The 17,268-nt window shown below is 41.2% G+C and overlaps 1 protein-coding gene across 4 annotated transcripts; it reads right to left on the bottom strand.

Moving 5' to 3' along the window:
* Positions 1–1,535: 1,535 nt before the first annotated feature.
* pbxip1a (pre-B-cell leukemia homeobox interacting protein 1a) lies at positions 1,536–16,359 on the bottom strand. 4 transcript variants are annotated; one of them, XM_080735959.1, is made up of 11 exons: positions 16,243–16,359; positions 15,308–15,428; positions 14,249–14,333; positions 14,006–14,073; positions 13,024–13,837; positions 11,043–11,291; positions 10,410–10,433; positions 9,264–9,307; positions 8,950–9,045; positions 6,703–6,892; positions 1,536–5,116 (listed from the first exon to the last, which is right to left on the bottom strand). In XM_080735959.1, exons 2-11 carry the CDS (start codon positions 15,377–15,379, stop codon positions 4,062–4,064), a joined length of 2,697 nt encoding a protein of 898 aa, XP_080592085.1. In that variant the 5' UTR covers positions 15,380–15,428; positions 16,243–16,359; the 3' UTR covers positions 1,536–4,061. The 4 variants fall into 4 exon arrangements, with proteins under 4 accessions (XP_080592085.1, XP_080592086.1, XP_080592087.1 ...); XM_080735960.1 differs by lacking the exon at positions 16,243–16,359 and adding an exon at positions 16,011–16,116; XM_080735961.1 differs by lacking the exon at positions 16,243–16,359 and adding an exon at positions 15,786–15,915.
* Positions 16,360–17,268: the final 909 nt, after the last annotated feature.

The following is a 17,268-nucleotide window of genomic DNA, read 5'->3' as shown; positions in this document are numbered from 1 at the left end:
TCAAAATGTTTGTTTGTCAAAAAACAGCCTCATGGTAGCGCTATAAAAGGCTGATGTGAAAAATGCAGGGAAAGGGTTTTTCCTTGGCCTCCAGGGAGTGCTCTTACAAAGTTTGAAACTGATCGGTGGAGTTATAGGTAAAACCACAAATCGGCCTGTTATAGCGCCACCAAGTGGCATTTCTTCCTCGGCCTAGTGGGAATGTGTGTGTACAAACTTTGGAAGCCAATCTTAGCCAAGCAGGATGGAATATGCGAAATCGGACAGATCCGTGTCGATCACATGACTGTCGAGATATAATTATTACTGCCTACCGATTTGTAGGATTTTTGGACAAAATCTGTAAGAGTGGTGTACAGAAATGTGCTTTGCAAACATCGGCCTCATGGTGGCGCTAGAACAGGCCCATTTGAAAAATGTGGGTCAACGGCGACTGAGATTAGGTGGTAACAAACTGCGAGGACGGACGGGCGGACGGACGCACGGAGACGAAAACATACTCTTCCCCCATGCCTTCGGCTGGTGGAGACAATGACAAAACATCCTAGAACAGCCACATGACGTCTGAGATCCACGTGATCCACGCCATTATTGACCTAGTCTAGTTTTCTTTTTACATTGCTTCTGTAACTGAATGTGCTGCACTGCTGATACTTTTCTTGGTCAGATCAGTCTCGTTAAAAAGATACTACACACCTCCTGGACAAATAAATATGTCACCAGAGAAGTAAACAGAAAATGCTGTCGTGTGCACCTGTCTTTGATGACTCCTCTAAAGAATGTAGAGCATGTCTCTTTCAGCACACACAAGTACAGTTATCTGTCAAACATTGAAGTCAACACTGGTGTCTTGACTTGTCGACATATCCAGACTGGGATGACCTTGCCCCACTGGTTGTGTCACCTGCCAGGAAATGCCTGTGTGTGTACCTGTGTATGAGTAAGGGACTACTCATACTATTTCATCACAACTTAAATACCTCAGTCTGGTATCACAGCTATGACATGGCTGCCGGTCATTTAGACTTTCTACCTCAAACAGTACTCTAAGCCTGCATACCAATCTGGGCATTGGGAATTTCTTCATAACGATACTAGCCTGGAAACCAGACAAATCTGCAATTGCAACAAAAAAAAGAAAAAGAAAAGAAATTGCCATCTGTGATATTAGTCTCTTGCCATGCCAGGCTATATCGATACCACTACCACTTAAAATATCCAAACTTTGATACTTTGAAGTTAAATGAACGGAACGGTTTGGTCCATTCATATGGACCAAAAGGTCATTATCCTGCCCCAATGCATGAGTGGCAGCCCAGATGGGATACCAAAACGGATTAATCTAGCCCTGTCATAATTTGTCCCTGGAAATATGGACAAAATGTTGAAATGTATACTTTTTAATGGCCCAGCCATTAAAGGCTCCAGCCCAGTCCAGCTTTAGAATTGATTATTGATAGACATATCATATGATTTCAAACCACAGCAGTGAATCGTTTTACAAGTGGCTTAAACAAAAAAAAAGACAAAAGGGGTTGTCAATTGTGAAACCTTTATTAAATTTAACCTGCTAAGAGAAGACATGATTTGTGACTAGGAAAATTAAACACTGAAATGTATCAATACATTTAAGAAACAACTTGATGCACAGGAGACAGGTCCTATATTATTCCTAATCACAAAGCCTGTATTCTCTAGAACAGGGGTCTTCAACGTTTTCAGGCCAATGACCCCCTAGTTGAGCGAGAGATGAAGCAGGGACCCCCATCATGACCTTTTCATAGTTTGACAGCACAATCATGAGTGTATTTTGGATTCATGTCAATTTGTGCTTTCAGATATTTAACCATGTGAACAACAGTCAAAACTTAAGTCAAACATGACCTTTCCCTCTGTAACCTACTTAATCTGATTTTTCCCCTCTACACCAAACCTCTTTGCCAAAAATAGCCGATCCACAAGCATCTGCTATTTTTGGCTACAGTTCTCAGAATATGGACACTAGGGTTCAAGTTAATATAAAAAGGATGGCAAGATTTGGAGGACCCCCTGTAGTAACTCTGAGGACCCCATAGGAGTCCTGGACCCCCTGTTGAAGACCCCTGCTCTAGAAAAGAAAATGAGACAACTCAAAGAACAATCAATGTTTTAGAAATGTGCTTCACTGTAGGATTCCTCTGTGTGTAGTAAACCAATCTATAATGCCTTTGCCCTTAGCATTGGCAGGATTAAATGAAAGCAAAATATCCCACAGCTGTTTCTCTGTACATACCGTACAACAGAGAAGACTGGTTTTAAGGAAAAGAATCAAACTAATGAATACTTTGTAAAATTTTACATTCGTTCTCTGCCCTAGAAATAGCAGTACCATGTCAAACAGTGTAAACTAGTGTGCTTTCAGCGTGTGGAATATACTTAATCCAACGTATGAAACATCCTCTATGAAAGAAATTTCTTTTTCAAACAAAGGCACATAAGCAGCAGCTAGCAAAAAGCTTTTTGAAAACCAAAATGACATATAACTTAATATTTTCACATTCAATGTACACTTTCTGGGATTTTTACACAGCCCGTTTCAACAACAGAAAAAGAACATTGCACAGTAACAGTACCAAAGATTTATATATTTAAAATAACTTTAAAATCAAAATTAACTTCACATCCACCGAAAAGGGAGAAGGGGAAACTACAATACAACTACAAGAAAATAACAAATATTCCAAAAATAATAAATTGTCTGCCCCCCACCCCCCCTTTTTTTTGGCAATACATCCATCATTGAAATGCAATTCTGTATGCCCATATTGTGTGTACTTTTTAAAATATCTTTAGCCTGGGAGTTTCAAATGAAGGAAGAAAATCCTATTAGAAAATAATTTTGGTAGTCAATTCTATTTGGGCAATTAAATAATTCAATGAAGGAATATTTTGGTTCATGGGAGCAATTTCTGCAGTTTGCTTAACACCTTATAATCAATTTAAGGCTATGAGTGGCAATCTATTATTTTTATTGGATGTTCTGATGGCTGTGTCACAACATTACCAAGAGCTAGTGGTTGAGAAAAGATGAATTGCAGTAACGAAAAAAAATAATTATATTTAGTAAATGTAAATCTATCAAACAAAGTGCCAAAGCATTTTAGCAGTTGACAATTTCTCTATGGCTATTGTTTTTCCCCCCCTTATGCATTGTTTGAGCAGCAATTAAAATGAAACATGTGATGAGACTTTGCCAAACTGACACTTTGACTAGGCAGGGTAACTAACAGACATCAGTCAAACACAGAGGCCAAGTGCTAAAGGGCTCTGCTACAGCACACAGTGAGCTGCTGTCTCAGAACTGGTCTGTCCTGCTCTGATTGCCGTTATCTGGGAAGAGATCCACAAGCTACTTTACTTTGGCTACTTTGCACTGGACTTGGGGCAAATACATAAAAAAAGAATGTTTGTTTTAACCTGCTTGGTGCACTGTATGAGAGTGGGTCGGGGTGGGTCTGTACTGTAGATTGATAAACAGTAACAGACAGAGGAGACAATCACAACAAAGTATTTGAAAGTCAAATCCGCGTACTTTTGGGATATTGAGTTGCCTTGATCTGGTCAAAATGAACGTTAGAATTAGAACCTAGAATGCTTTTTTTAACCCCTTTGTGTTTCTTATACAGCTTTTATCTAACCATGTTTATTCTCTTTGTGATCTGGACATTTGAAAAATTCTGAACTCACATAATGAACTACAACATGCAATACACAAGTGTTGAGAAAACACTATACATCTTAGGCCAATCCACACAACACAACACAACTGTGGAACTTTTGCTTGGGGGTGGCTTACCTGGCAGAGGTCAGCAACAACACGCTACGTCACAACTCTAGCTTATAACCGGAGACTCAGAGGGAAACATTTATGAGAGGCAAGATCACTCTTCGTGCCAAAAGCATTTTCTACAACAATTACAGCTCTTTAGAGAGAGTAGGGAATACATGTCCTGCTGTGAAGCCACCACTGCCATTGTACCTTGTTTGCCTTCTGTTCTGTCTCGGTTCCGCTCGGTTTCCATCTATGCTGTGGCTGAAAACTTCCAAAGGGCCTCGCGCTCAAACTCCTCCATCTCCTCCTCCAGACTGTCATTGTTGTCCGACCCGCCATCCTCCAAATTGTCTGCAATGTCCTCCAGGATGTCTGCCACATCCTCTGCGAAGTCGGCAAACAGAACCTGGTCATGGGTGAACACGCCGCCTTTGAAGAACTCCGCCGTCAGCTTGCGGATCTGGTCTTTGCTATCCGTCGGAGCACCTTCCAGCTTGCTCAGGTAGCCCTCCAGCAGCTCTTCGAATTCAGACAGCTCCACAGGGTAGAGACCCTCCTTGGTGGCGCAGTCCTCCACACTGTTGCATCCCACCAGGGGGCGGACAATGCGACGGAGCTTCGCCTGCTGGTGCTTCCAGAAGTCGTCGTGGTTGTACTGGTGAGACTGGTGATGGTTCTGTTGGTGTTGATGGTGGCTGTGGGAGGTCTTTGTTGGTGGGCTTTGCCAGATTTTCTCCTTCCTTCTGTTATCCCTGTCCATCCTGCGCTCGTCCTTCTTCCTCGCCCACTCGTCCTGGTTTTTCCTCCATGCCTCTTTATGAGAGTTTTGCTTGTTCGACTTCCAGTCCTTCTCTCTCCTCTCCTCTTTCTCTCTCCGGCCTCCGTTTTTGGAGTGCTTCCCCTCCTTCTCTCCCCTCCATTCTTTCTTCTCATCTTTCTTCCAGTGTTCCCTGCTGGCCTCTTTTTCTTTGTTCCCAGGCCACTTTGACTCCCACGGCTTCTTCCTGCCCAGCTTGTCAACCTGCTCAGACAGCCTCTTCTGGATCTCCTCCAGGCTGTCCCTCACACCCTTCTTATGACCTCCCTCCCTCTTCTTCATCCCCTCCAGCCTCTTCCTGCTCTCCTCTAGGAGAACCCTTTGCCTTTGGAGTTCTTCCTTCAGGCTGCTTCCATCTCTGGAGTCTCCCTTCTTCTCAGGTCCGGCTGCTCCGTTCTCGCTGCTCTTCCCAGGTTGGGGCTGAGTATTTGGGTTTGATGCAGGTGTTGGTGCAGGTGCTGGCGTAGGTGTTGGTGTGGCTGGATTAGCTGCGGAGGAAGCATCATGTTCATTTTAATAATTTGTTGTTTGTTTGTTTGTTTTGTTTTTCCCCATATCGCTTCATTGGAACTTTATGACGATTGACATTGTAATTCTGTGTGTTCCTCAGTATGTATGCCCTGTATATATGTGACTATGTAGCCCTTCAAATGAAGTGTTCTAAAGCAGAAAAAACAACAAGGAAAAACATAAATGTTTAGGGGATTATATATTGCTGTAAATAAGTATGGTAACTACAGTTACTTATATTAATTCATATTTCAAGAAACACTATTTATGGATTGATAAAATAATAATCTGAAAGTGGCACCAGCAATGCACTGAGGAAACCAGAATTTCTCTAATCAATTACCTCAATCTATAATTGAATGGTCATTTTAAGAATTGCTGAATAAGATGGCATATCATTTGACAGGGAATGATTGTAGTGTTAAATAATGGAAAATATTGGTACAAAGTATCCCTGGAAGCCTGGATATGACTTGTGTAAAACAAAATGATTAGTTGACACCACTGTCGAGATAAAGATACCTTTAAGATAGGAAGATTGGTTTTCTGGATCAGTTAGTTGAGCAAAAACTGATCAAGTTATTTGGAGTGAAAATCGTCCGATTTAAAATCAGTGGGCGATCGATTGGAGCATCACTAGTACAAACTAAAGTGTAATAATTAAACTAATAAAACAGTGAATTTCATTAAACATCACTATCTCAATACTCAAAAAGGTAATTAAACATTTCAATCAATCACTTTCACTGTAATACCCATTATCATTGAGGGGCTTTAGTCTAGCATGGGATAAAATCACACCCGTGTGAAGTGGAGCTGTGTGTGTGTGTGTGTGTGTGTGTGTGTGTGTGTGTGTGTGTGTGTGTGTGTGTGTGTGTGTGTGTGTGTGTGTGTGGATCATGTGTACCGATTTTTGTGACATTTGAAGAAAATATGTAGGAAAAGGAGCAAAAAGTGTGTTTTGGAGAAAATTCAAGATGGCGGAAAATCTATCATGGCGCAAATGGGCGTGGCCTATATGGGGAGATGCGTCATGACCCAAGGAATCCAGGGAAAAAAATATTTTTAATTTTCCGACCTACGGTTCAAGAGTTACAGGCCAAAACGTAAAGTGGGGTGTTATGGCGCCACCATGCGGCCAAATGACACAATTATTTTTTATTTAATCCTTGAAATCATTATGAACCTCCTCTCCAAGTCTTGAAACTCTAGCCCCTATGGTTTGCGAGAGACAAATAATTGAATGTGAGTTTTTGCGATTCCCATTATAAGTCAATGGGGAAAATTAATTCACTAATAAATTAATATCAATTAAACTATAGAACCTTTCTCTTAGAAAAGTAATAGCCCACGATTCCCGAGTAAGCCGTTCGATTTGACATATGGCGCGAGTGTGTGGTGGCAAAACTGTGGGACTAGTGGCGTGCCGAAGTTTAGGAAGTTCAGGCTACATACAGACACACACACAGACAGACACACAGACAGACCCACACGGCCACGTATAGGGAGCCTGTGCTTCACACAGCTCCAAAAAATAAATAGCACAGTGTTCTGTGCAGTATACCTGTGAGCTGTGTGAGTTCAGTAACCCTGGACCTTAGAGTCTCCAACTCTTCCTTCAGGCCAGGTAGGGAGGACAACTCTTCTTTCATCTTGATGTTCTCTTTTTCAACATCCTCTCTAACATTTTCACCATCCTTTGCTGTTGCTGCTGCTGCTGCTTTCAGTGCCAAATCTAATCCTTCTTTCTGGGACTGAAATAGGAGAGAAAAAGGGGTCAAGTTAAATTGCTTTAAAAAGGTCACACAGCACACAATAGTATAATAAACTATATATAATAATATATTAGATACAAAGTCATGTGGTTCATAGAAACAATGGTTTGTATTCTGTAAAAAAAAAAGTATCTTTCAAACAATCAAAATACTGGTTTGGAAACATTCAGGAAGTATTATGATGATGTGACTTATATTTAGAATTGTCTTTGTGCAAAATAGTGCAAAATGTCCTATTAAGAACAAGAACACATGTCAGTAATTTTATAATACTGAATATAACCATATTAAGCGCACCATGTGTATACACGCTACATCATAGCGTGCACAGCTACTTTCGGTGCCTTCATATTATAAAGACCGGGGGAAAAAATACACCTTCAACCTTACTAACTGAATAAAAAACATAATTTACAAGAAGACAATTGGATATTCAGAGTCAGACAGCAGCAAATTTAGAAGCCAGAGCAGCATAACTATCTATACCCAGTCAAACACAATTGTACACACTTAATATATTAGTACAAATAGAATGGTAATGATTACAGTTCTTCTCAATTGCTTTGGCACGTTGCTCAAATCATCCTTAATATTTGCAAAACAGTAGTTGCCTTTCAAGAAACAATTCTGTACAAACTGCACCACACAATGCATTACTTGCAAAAGCCGGTAACTTGCTCAAAATCCTTAGTTTCTCTCTCAAAAGGAAATATTTAATGTCAATGAATATAGGCTACCAGTCCTATCTGAAAGTCCTTAGTCAAAATGTTTAGCCATGTTGTCAACAATGTATGCTCACTATGCTGTAAGTACTGTATGTTTTATGTAAACCTTGCTAAGGTTTTTATGAAAATTACTGAAAATGCCAACTTGGCATACATGTATGGCATACATCAGTGATCACTGTCGACCTCCAAACTTACACATTACTGTGGAGTTTGATTGGAAGAGATTGGACTGGATTCACATTTAGGCTTTTACTGTTGGTACTGTAATTTGCTGACAGACCATGTCATTGCAATGAAGAAAAGAAAAATACAAGACAGTTTTGCAGCAATGCATAGCTAACAAGGGGGGAAAGTACAAAATTAGAAATGTAAACATATGTAGTTAACACCCCTTAGGCAGAACTAAGGAACAGAGTTATTACATTGCAGCCTCTCTGTCTCTACACCTCTAGCCTCGGGTAGCCATGCGTTTACTACACCTACTGACAAAAGGCATATAGCATTTGTCAAACATATGGAAAATATGTTTGACAGATAATGACAACTGGTTCAACCATTTGGCATGTCAAGGAATTCATGTCCATTTGTTTTGGGGGTAAAACTAATTTACCCCCCAAAAATGTACCAGTATAATGCATTTTGATCAACATGACATAAGCAATTGATAAGGCAGGAGGAAACAGAAGAAGATTATAGTAGGTGTATAAATATATATATATATGATAAATTGCATGAATGTTCCAAAGGGGTGTGGTGTGTGATTAGATAATGTGGAGATACAGTTCAATTCTCATTTCAATTCTCATCTGAGAAATGTACCAAAACAACTAAGAAAAACCTGTCAGAGTTAACAGCATTAGTAACTTCTTTAAAATTAGGATTCTTTTTTCAGCCACGCAGAAGCATAAAACATCTATTTCAGAGCTTGAAAGGTTTGTCTTTAAAATATGAATATAAATATAAAATAGGCTAAGTATAATGTATAATCTGACACCAAAATATGAACCTACTGTATATCTTTTGTCAATGAACAATCAATATGTACAGACTATCTAGACTGGTTACAAGGCTGACATATTTACTGGTGTTGACAGGGTGTATACTGTATAACTATGCAAATCTAAATGAACAGCATCCAATTTAGTAACACTTGGCATTAAATGGGTACACCTTGAGCACACTCAAACTGGAAGGACTGCGCACGTTTCATAAATCCCACGTTTGTTTTTCATAGGCTCTTTTATTGAGAACAAAAGTAAGAAGAATGTACAGTAAGAAAGGTTTTGTGAATAGGTTTTATACACCGACCTGTAGCTGTGCTTCAAGTTGAGAGATGTGTTGGTTTTCCTGTGCCAGTTTTTCCAGTAGCTCTTTTATATACTGTGGATCACCATTAGGCCAGCCCTGTTTGAAAAATCCAAATTAATTAGCAAATGAACAACCACCTCATTACAATGATTCATTGTCTATCAAGTTCTCTTTGTACCATTTCTTAATTTCAAGGCAATTTTCTTTACTCATCACTGTCCGTCTATAGATACAGATACATACCACACAAGTTGACACAACACTGAAAACATGAGGGTGAAGAGAGACAAGAAGGTGACAAATCAAGGACAGACCTGGTTTTGTTCTCCGTCGCTCAGTTCGGTGTAATCAGTGTCATCTGTCAAATAAGAAAGTAACACACAACATGTTTCACTTGCGTTACAACAGACAATCTTTATTGCCATGTCGCTGCCAAGGCCTCTTAGAATACCAAATGCCGGGTTTTGTTAAATACTCATTTTATGAACTCTGGTACTACACACAGACTCTACAGACCTTAGCTTTGTTACAGAAAAATGTTAAACGTAATAAACTTAACCAAAACATTTTAAACGTAATAAACTTAACCAAAAAACTGTTATGGGTTATTATATTCTCAACTTCAGAACACATTGTTACACAATGCAAAGGGGGCATAACACTGGTAACCACAAGGCATGTTACACGATGAGTGGTGTATTGCTACACAGCAAAATCCTGTGTATGAATACAACTAAGAGTGAAAAGTGTATCTTCTAGGTCAAATTCTGTAATTTTGTATTTGTTTCTTAGACAGGAGAATATACTGAAGGGCATTTAATGACATCATCACTACTAAATAATACATACTGTACTGTCTGGTGGGTAACTTGGCGCCACTTGAGGCAGTATTATTCGTTAACCTTATTTTTTGTAAGAAAATAACACATACTGTATGCCCTGACGAAGATGTATCTGACATGGAAACGTCATTCTTTTCTGTGCTTTGCACCCTGTGATCCAAATAAAAAGATTCTAATCGTCCGAGTTGCTCCAGCAGCACCTTCTTTGTTCAGAACACATACGATATTGCTATTGAGAATTATATATATTATGTAGTTCTAAATATCCACATGTTAACCAAGCAGATGTAGGTAATGCACTCAACACTTTATCTTATATTGCGTAGATATCCATAGACAAGACATATCCACCCGGAAATACCACCTACTAGTTTGTTTACAAACTGATTCTGATTTTGTCAAGAGAGACAGGAAACCAAGAGAGCACTGTCACAGTCTGAGCACTAACTGGCAGACATTCAGGATTTCGCTGTGCACAACGGTAGATGTGTGAGTGCATGGAAGGTTGATGCTGATGGTGCATGAAGAGTCAGACCAGATTATTAGTATCTATGGAGAGCTAAAGACAACTAGACAGACACTAAAGCTGAAACATCTTATTTTTGCCATTAGACCTACCATTATCCAAGTCAGTGAAGACACCTGTTGATATATTATAACTTTAAACAATATTCTAGTAAGAATTGCAGTCAGAAATTCTAAACAATCCAATCAAACAGTCTGAGATTAATCGTTCATTTTCAGTATTTTGCACCCTACCATAGAACCCTCAATGACCTTAAAGGTCAGTGCATTTTTCCAATTCTAATTTTGTTTGCTCATTTTTGTTTAATCACTTCTGAATTCACCTGCTTATCCTGTGTCCTGTATAACTTCTCTCTCTCTCCCGATCTTCTTATATTAAAATTGTATTGCCGTGTTTGACAACAACACATACAACAAACCCAGCCTCATTCTTTGGTCTGCGGTAATTTCAAGTATACTGTGAGTCATAGTCAATGGGCTACACATGCCAGACCACTGATAAGATCCTTTAAGAATGCATCACTGAAAATTGAGGGCCGTGTGTGAAACGCAGTTTGACACAGATGAGGATTTAGAGATCATGGTTCAAGGATTATGTCTAAAAGACCATTCACATTTAAGTGCCTTCAATTAAACATACTCACGCCAACCCCTTTAAATCACATTAAAATCTGTAACAGATTTTAAGCCAGGTGGAGTAGATTAACATCTGTTATCTGAACTCACCTGAGAGGAAAAGGGAGCCCAGGCAGAGTACAACCAGAGCAGCAACAATGCATGTGTTCATAGAGAACCCACTCTTCTCCTCCTTCCTCTGCACCAGCTCGAACGCAGCCTCCTCCTCCTCGTCATCCTCATCCGATGTTTTTGGTCTTGGGGCTTCAGAGAACGGCACATTCCTCCTTCTTAGACCATCGTCATCACTGCTGCTGTCACCTCTAATGAAGTCAAAACTACTGGATGTTTGAGCGCGAGCTGAAAATGAGACACATAAGAAAAAAGCTAAAATGATAGATGTACGTAAAGTACTGTATATATAGAGTGTACACGTTTTAAATAACCAGATAATACACGTGGGCCTAAATTTTAAAGATACTGAGTTCAGTAATGGCCTGAAGTCTACCACAATAAATCATCGTAGCCAGTTCTTCTGCTAGATACCGACAGACACTGTTTCTATTGATCAGAGGAAAAGCTCAGTGCAAGAGGTTCCGAAAAGCACACTCAACAAATCATTAATTGGCAGACCTCCAACAAAATATCAAAAGCTCAGTGAAAACACAAATAAAGGGGCATTTCTAGTAAAGTAAAAATGTGAATTGAATAAGATATATACAATGAAACTCAAAGAAATGTATTTTCTCAATAAATTTCAACAATATTAATTTCATGCTTGAAGGCGTTTAATTTCTTTGCAGGGTGAATGCCTGCTTGGCAATCACCAGCCTGCTGCAGAAATGAAACATTCACAAGTTGTTCCATACATTGCCCTTTTCTAATTCTCTCAGTCCACACAAAACAAATGTGTACGTTTTTTTCTCCCCCAAGATATTCTTTTGCCAGTAGACAGTAGACCGACAGTAAATGGGGAGAGAGAGAAGGGGAGTGACACGCAGTAAAGGTCGTCAGGATCGGGACATCAGAAGCCCTAGCCGTCCAGGCCACTAATGTATAATTTAAGGACACCCATCTCATGAGAAATATAACCGGTCCGGGACCTCATTCAGAGGTCAAGGTTAAAAGCAAAAGGTCGCCATGCACTCATTTTATCCTTGTTAAATGTATGCAAGTATGTTTTGAGATCTACTGCTTATGGCATTGTCTGTGTGTTTAAATGTCCATGAGCAAGACATTTAACCCCTAACTGCTTATCAGATGCTGTATCAATAGTGCCAACTGCTCTTAATATTTAGGAAGGGTAAATACTGAGATCAAATTTCACATAATATGTGCAGTGACTATAGGTACAACACCAACAATCAGCAAATGTGCTCGCTCTCTTCACATCATTTAGCTCCCCTGCTGTTGCCAATCTAGCCATACAATGTTTTGTGACTCAATGTCTGGATGAAATGCAAGACAGAGTTGTCTCCTGTCTGCTCCAGTCAGAGAGCGCACCCGCAGGCTGCAACTCACCTCCACAACGCACAGGTTCATTACCGTGCACGAGCATTGTTTTTCATCTTTGTGGTAACAGGCTGAAACACGGGGCAAAACAATTGCTATAACGAAGATTTGATGTAGATCGGCAATTTTTGTAGGAAGTATAAATCAGGTTTGAAAGTCTTCTGGTGTGTACCATAATGTCATCAGTATCAGTCCAGGCGTATTATTGAAGTGCACTTTGCCTATGCACCTGCTCAAGGTGTGTGAAAGTTTTTCTCAACATCAGTATCAGTTCTAAAATCAGCCGACAGGTAGCTGATTAGATGCAGCACGAATATATGCCAGCATAATCCCACTATAGGGATAACAGTAGCCAGCACCAGTATCTACTTCCTGACAAGGACAGGCAAGCAGAAATTATTACATAATAAAAATAGTAATACTCATAGCTCATTTCACCCTACTGCTTTCAGAATGGACAATTCGTTTTTTTACAATGACCAAGATTATGCTAAATGTTTAAAGCTACTACCCCCCAGTGTATGTGCACTCAAGGAGAAGTAGTGGTTCTGATGGCATCTTGAATAATCCCATACTGTACCTTCTACTTCCACAGCCTGGGTCACTTTCTCAGGCAGCTCCATTTCATCCTTCTCTACTGCTGTTTCCTCTTCTGCCGTCTCATTTGGTCCGACCATCTCTGGTGCTGATACCAAGGCCTCTGGTGCTGAGGCCTCCGACACCAAGCCCTCTGGCAGTGAGGCATCCGACACCAAGCCTTCTGGTGCTGAGGCCTCTGACACAAAGGCCTTTGGTGCTGAGGTGTCTGAGACCAAGGTCTCTGGTGCAGAGGATTTTGGTGTTTCGGCCTCTGGTATTGAGGTCTCTGTGACTGGACTTGGCGGATCAGAACTCCCTGAAGCTGGGCTAACACTGGCATCAACATGGGAAGGTGGCTCGCTGGGGGTAAGGGTTTCCACCGGAATGCTAACCTCTAGTTCTGTGACAGGGTCAACACTTTCCACAACAGGCATTTCAGCAACAGGCCCTATATCAGTTGGGGTGTCAGGCACAGGTTCTGCAGGGGTGGTGACCTCTGGCACATAAGGAGCAGGGCTCGACTCTGGCTCAAGTTGAGGCTCAGGCTCAACATCAAGCTCAAGCTCCTCTGGAAGGGGTTCAGCGAAAGGAATGTCAAGTACAGCTCCCACACTGATGTTGGTGACAAATGGTATGGCACCCAACAATTGGTCATTGTCACTGGGGGAGCTGGTTACCATGTCGTGGATAACTGGAGCCTGGCTCTCTGTGTCATAGTCCAGGGGGAGAAAGGGCTCAATGGGAGGAGGATGTGACAGAGTGGGGCTGGAAGGTACTGGGCCCACGCTGGATTCTGGAGATGTTTCTTGACATACCTAGAATAAAAAGGTAATAGCATTAGCATTCCGCATATAAACACTGATAATGTTCTCAGTTTAGCTCAAGAGAATTTGATTAACATAAGATTCGGGCATACATTATTTGTAATGGGGGACAGGCATGCTGAATATGTGTTATGTTATGTCAATCTAATTGTCACTGACCTGATGGCCCTCCTCAGACAAGATAGTTTCTATTGGAATCTCACTTGGCTTGATCTCCATAGCTGCCCCTGGAATAGCATCAATACAATGTCAAACAGCTGATGAATTTGTAAACCTTTTATCATTTGACACGTTCCTGAATTTGAAGAACCTTTCAGTTCAAATACAACATCAATACTCATTTCAAAATTAAAGAATAACCAAAGTCGTCAAAAGCTAAAACACATTTAGCTTTGCCAGTACCTGCCAGTTCCTCGGCGAGGCTAGGGACATCGCCCAGGCTCTCAGTTCCATCATCCACTGGGCCTAGATTCTCAGCGGCAGCTTCCTGTAGAGACAAAGGCCAAAGGAAGCAACTAACCCTCCACTCACCTTGACATTGCAACCTACTTTGTATTGATTTAATTTCCCCTTGACATTTACACGAGTTATCACAGGCCACAGGGATGTTCTGCAAAGGCTACACACACACACAAGTTTATCTAAAGCAAATGAGACCAGGCCCACCCACAGACGCACAGACGCACGCACGCACGCACGCACGCACGCACGCACGCACGCACGCACGCACGCACGCACGCACGCACGCACGCACGCACGCACGCACGCACGCACGCACGCACGCACGCACGCACGCACGCACGCACGCACGCACGCACGCACGCACGCACGCACGCACGCACGCACGCACGCACGCACGCACGCACGCACGCACGCACGCACGCACGCACGCACGCACACACACACACACACACACACACACACACACACACACACACACACACACACACACACACACACACACACACACACACACACACACACACACACACACACACACACACACACACACACACACACACACACACACACACACACACACACACACACACACACACACACACACACACACACACACACACACACAGCCACCAATGCCCACCCATCGTTTGAGGGGTTATTTTACAACTGCAAGAGAATAGCAGTAACACACATTTTATAATAAGTCTCACTGTGTGTTCGTTTGTGGGGGGGTACTATATTCAATCTTGAGTGATCTTAAGTAACATTTGCAATTCCAAGATTTTAAGCTGGCTTTGATCCTTTGCATTTGCTGTAAATAACTGCTGTCATGTGAGTGTGTAGTAGCAGAAAAGCATGCCCTAAATGCCTGATTTCATGTAAAAAATTATGAATAAGCCCAATTTGTTTTGTAATTGTCCTTGAAATGAAAAAGTTTGAGAGTCACTTGTCTATGCATTCAAGGCCTCAGGTCGGATTGCTGAGCTGGCTTTTTCTTACCTCAGGGGAGAGGAGGGTCCAACTGTTTGTTGAGGAGCCGGTGCTGCCTGTACTGTTACTGTTGTCAGACATCGCCCTCTTCAGGCTTAACTAAGCATAAGACTTAGTTCAATCTGGAATCCTGCAAACGACACGACAGAAATAACACCACTATGTTGAACACGCCTCACCACAAGCCTGCAGTAGCCAACATTTTTGTCTGAGTCGGGCCTTTTAGTAATTTACTATTCAAGATAATTCATTAAATAATGTATGGAGAGGCCAAATAGACAGATTTATTGTGTATCATAACATAATGACGAACTGTGTGTTTTCTCTATCATAGTTTGAAGATTAAAATCCATAAGACACAACTATTTCGTTTGGACTGATTCTAGTTTCAGACAATTGGATCCTTTGCAATGAATAAAAGACCACTTTGCTGTTGTTGCCACATCAACACAAGTTATATAACGCTAGGTGACATCCTGCTTCGTACTGGAACAAACGCTCCACTGTTAGAAAATCACTGATTGCTGATTGCATTCATCATTGATGGTATTTTTATGGAACCATATTATGCACCCAGGCTCCCTCTCTTTCTTGTTCAATCTGTGTGGTGTGGCAGGCTGGCAGCTAGAGAGCAAAATGACCACAAACGTTAAAATACAGACTTCAGGCAACCCGTTGACTAACATGAAACAAAACAAGCATTCGTACTCACTTATTCTCCCTATATAATTTGAACCCCTGCGAACGAACCTAAATGAAAAGGCAGTGGAATTGTAGCAACCAAATGTCAAGGTCCACTCATGATGGTAAACAAAGGATGGTGGCTGAGTAATTCCACTCTTCTCTTCCGTGTTCCCATAAAGCCCACCCATGCACGCTGGCGTTTCACACGCCTGTTATTTTACTTTTACAATACATTTATACCCGAATAATCACATTTTTACCTCGCGTTGCTTTCACAATTCCACGTGTGTTTTGTTTTTCTTCTCTTTTTTTGCAATGAACGCCACAAAGCTTCTTCTTGTGAACTTGGTAACTTTGGGAACTCCAAACTGCGTCACGGGAACGCAGGAAGCGTCTTCTCCAATGGGATTTCAGATAAGCCCACTTTGCAGCCGCCCCTAAGGCCGAGACAGCCAATCGGATCGAAGTGTCGTGTCAGGGAAAACGACGCATATCTCAGCTTGAGTGACACTTGCAGCTGACAGTAGCAGGTGATGGATATAGATGTGCTTTTTCAATGAGTTGTTGGGGTGGCGTGGCAGCACGTTATATACTAAACTCCCACCAGCCCTACGCTGACACGTATGCAGAGCTAAATCTGTCTGGGGGAGTCAGTGGGGACCTTCCAGTGTGTGTAGTGTGTGTGTGGACAGCCCCTCCAGGCTGGTTGCATGACCACGACCATGTCTTTCATCATAATGTCCCCCTCTTTATGTGTGCCACATTGGGTGCATCTGTTGTCTGTGGTTTAATACCAGTGTTGGGCTGTAATAACTTATTAATTAGTCATGTATTACTGTAATATTATTTACCCAGTAACGAGTAGTGAATGGGTTTAGCCTACTCTTCCAAAACAGTAATATTATAGCCTACCATATTACTATGTAAAAAATAAAAAATAAATAGTTGGCTACATATTACTCTGGTTTTGTTGGCTGCCTTTTAATTTGTTTTAGTTTAAAGGTCAAGAGAGATTGCTGCTTTATTTTATTGCTCTTTTGGCTTATTATTATTATTCCCAAAATTGGATTGAGTTCTAAAAGGAGCTGACGAAAAAGATTATGTTGTTGTACATCTCTTTTCAGTTTATTTAATTTTTTATTGTTGCGGGTGAATGGGGGACAAAAGTAATATCTAATACCAGTATATAATACCAAAATCTGTCTTGGCCATTTGCCTTAGCCATATATGGATTCTGTTAGTGTGGTTCCCCTAACAGGGCATCTTCTGGGAATACCCATATATGG

Source organism: Nannobrachium achirus (genome assembly GCF_963921795.1).
Source record: "Nannobrachium achirus genome assembly, chromosome: 10".
NCBI lineage: Eukaryota > Metazoa > Chordata > Actinopteri > Myctophiformes > Myctophidae > Nannobrachium > Nannobrachium achirus.
This window is presented reverse-complemented; position numbering and strand designations above follow the sequence as displayed.

Bases quoted from the DNA above. Each gene is read 5' to 3' on its own strand.
- pbxip1a (XM_080735959.1), bottom strand. From the start codon at position 15,379: ATGTCTGACAACAGTAACAGTACAGGCAGCACCGGCTCCTCAACAAAC. The intron at 14,334-15,307 runs GTAAGAAAAAGC...TTGTCTCTACAG, and splicing joins GGACCCTCCTCTCCCCTGAG to GAAGCTGCCGCTGAGAATCT. The intron at 5,117-6,702 runs GTATACTGCACA...CTTCCTCCGCAG, and splicing joins TGAACTCACACAGCTCACAG to CTAATCCAGCCACACCAACA.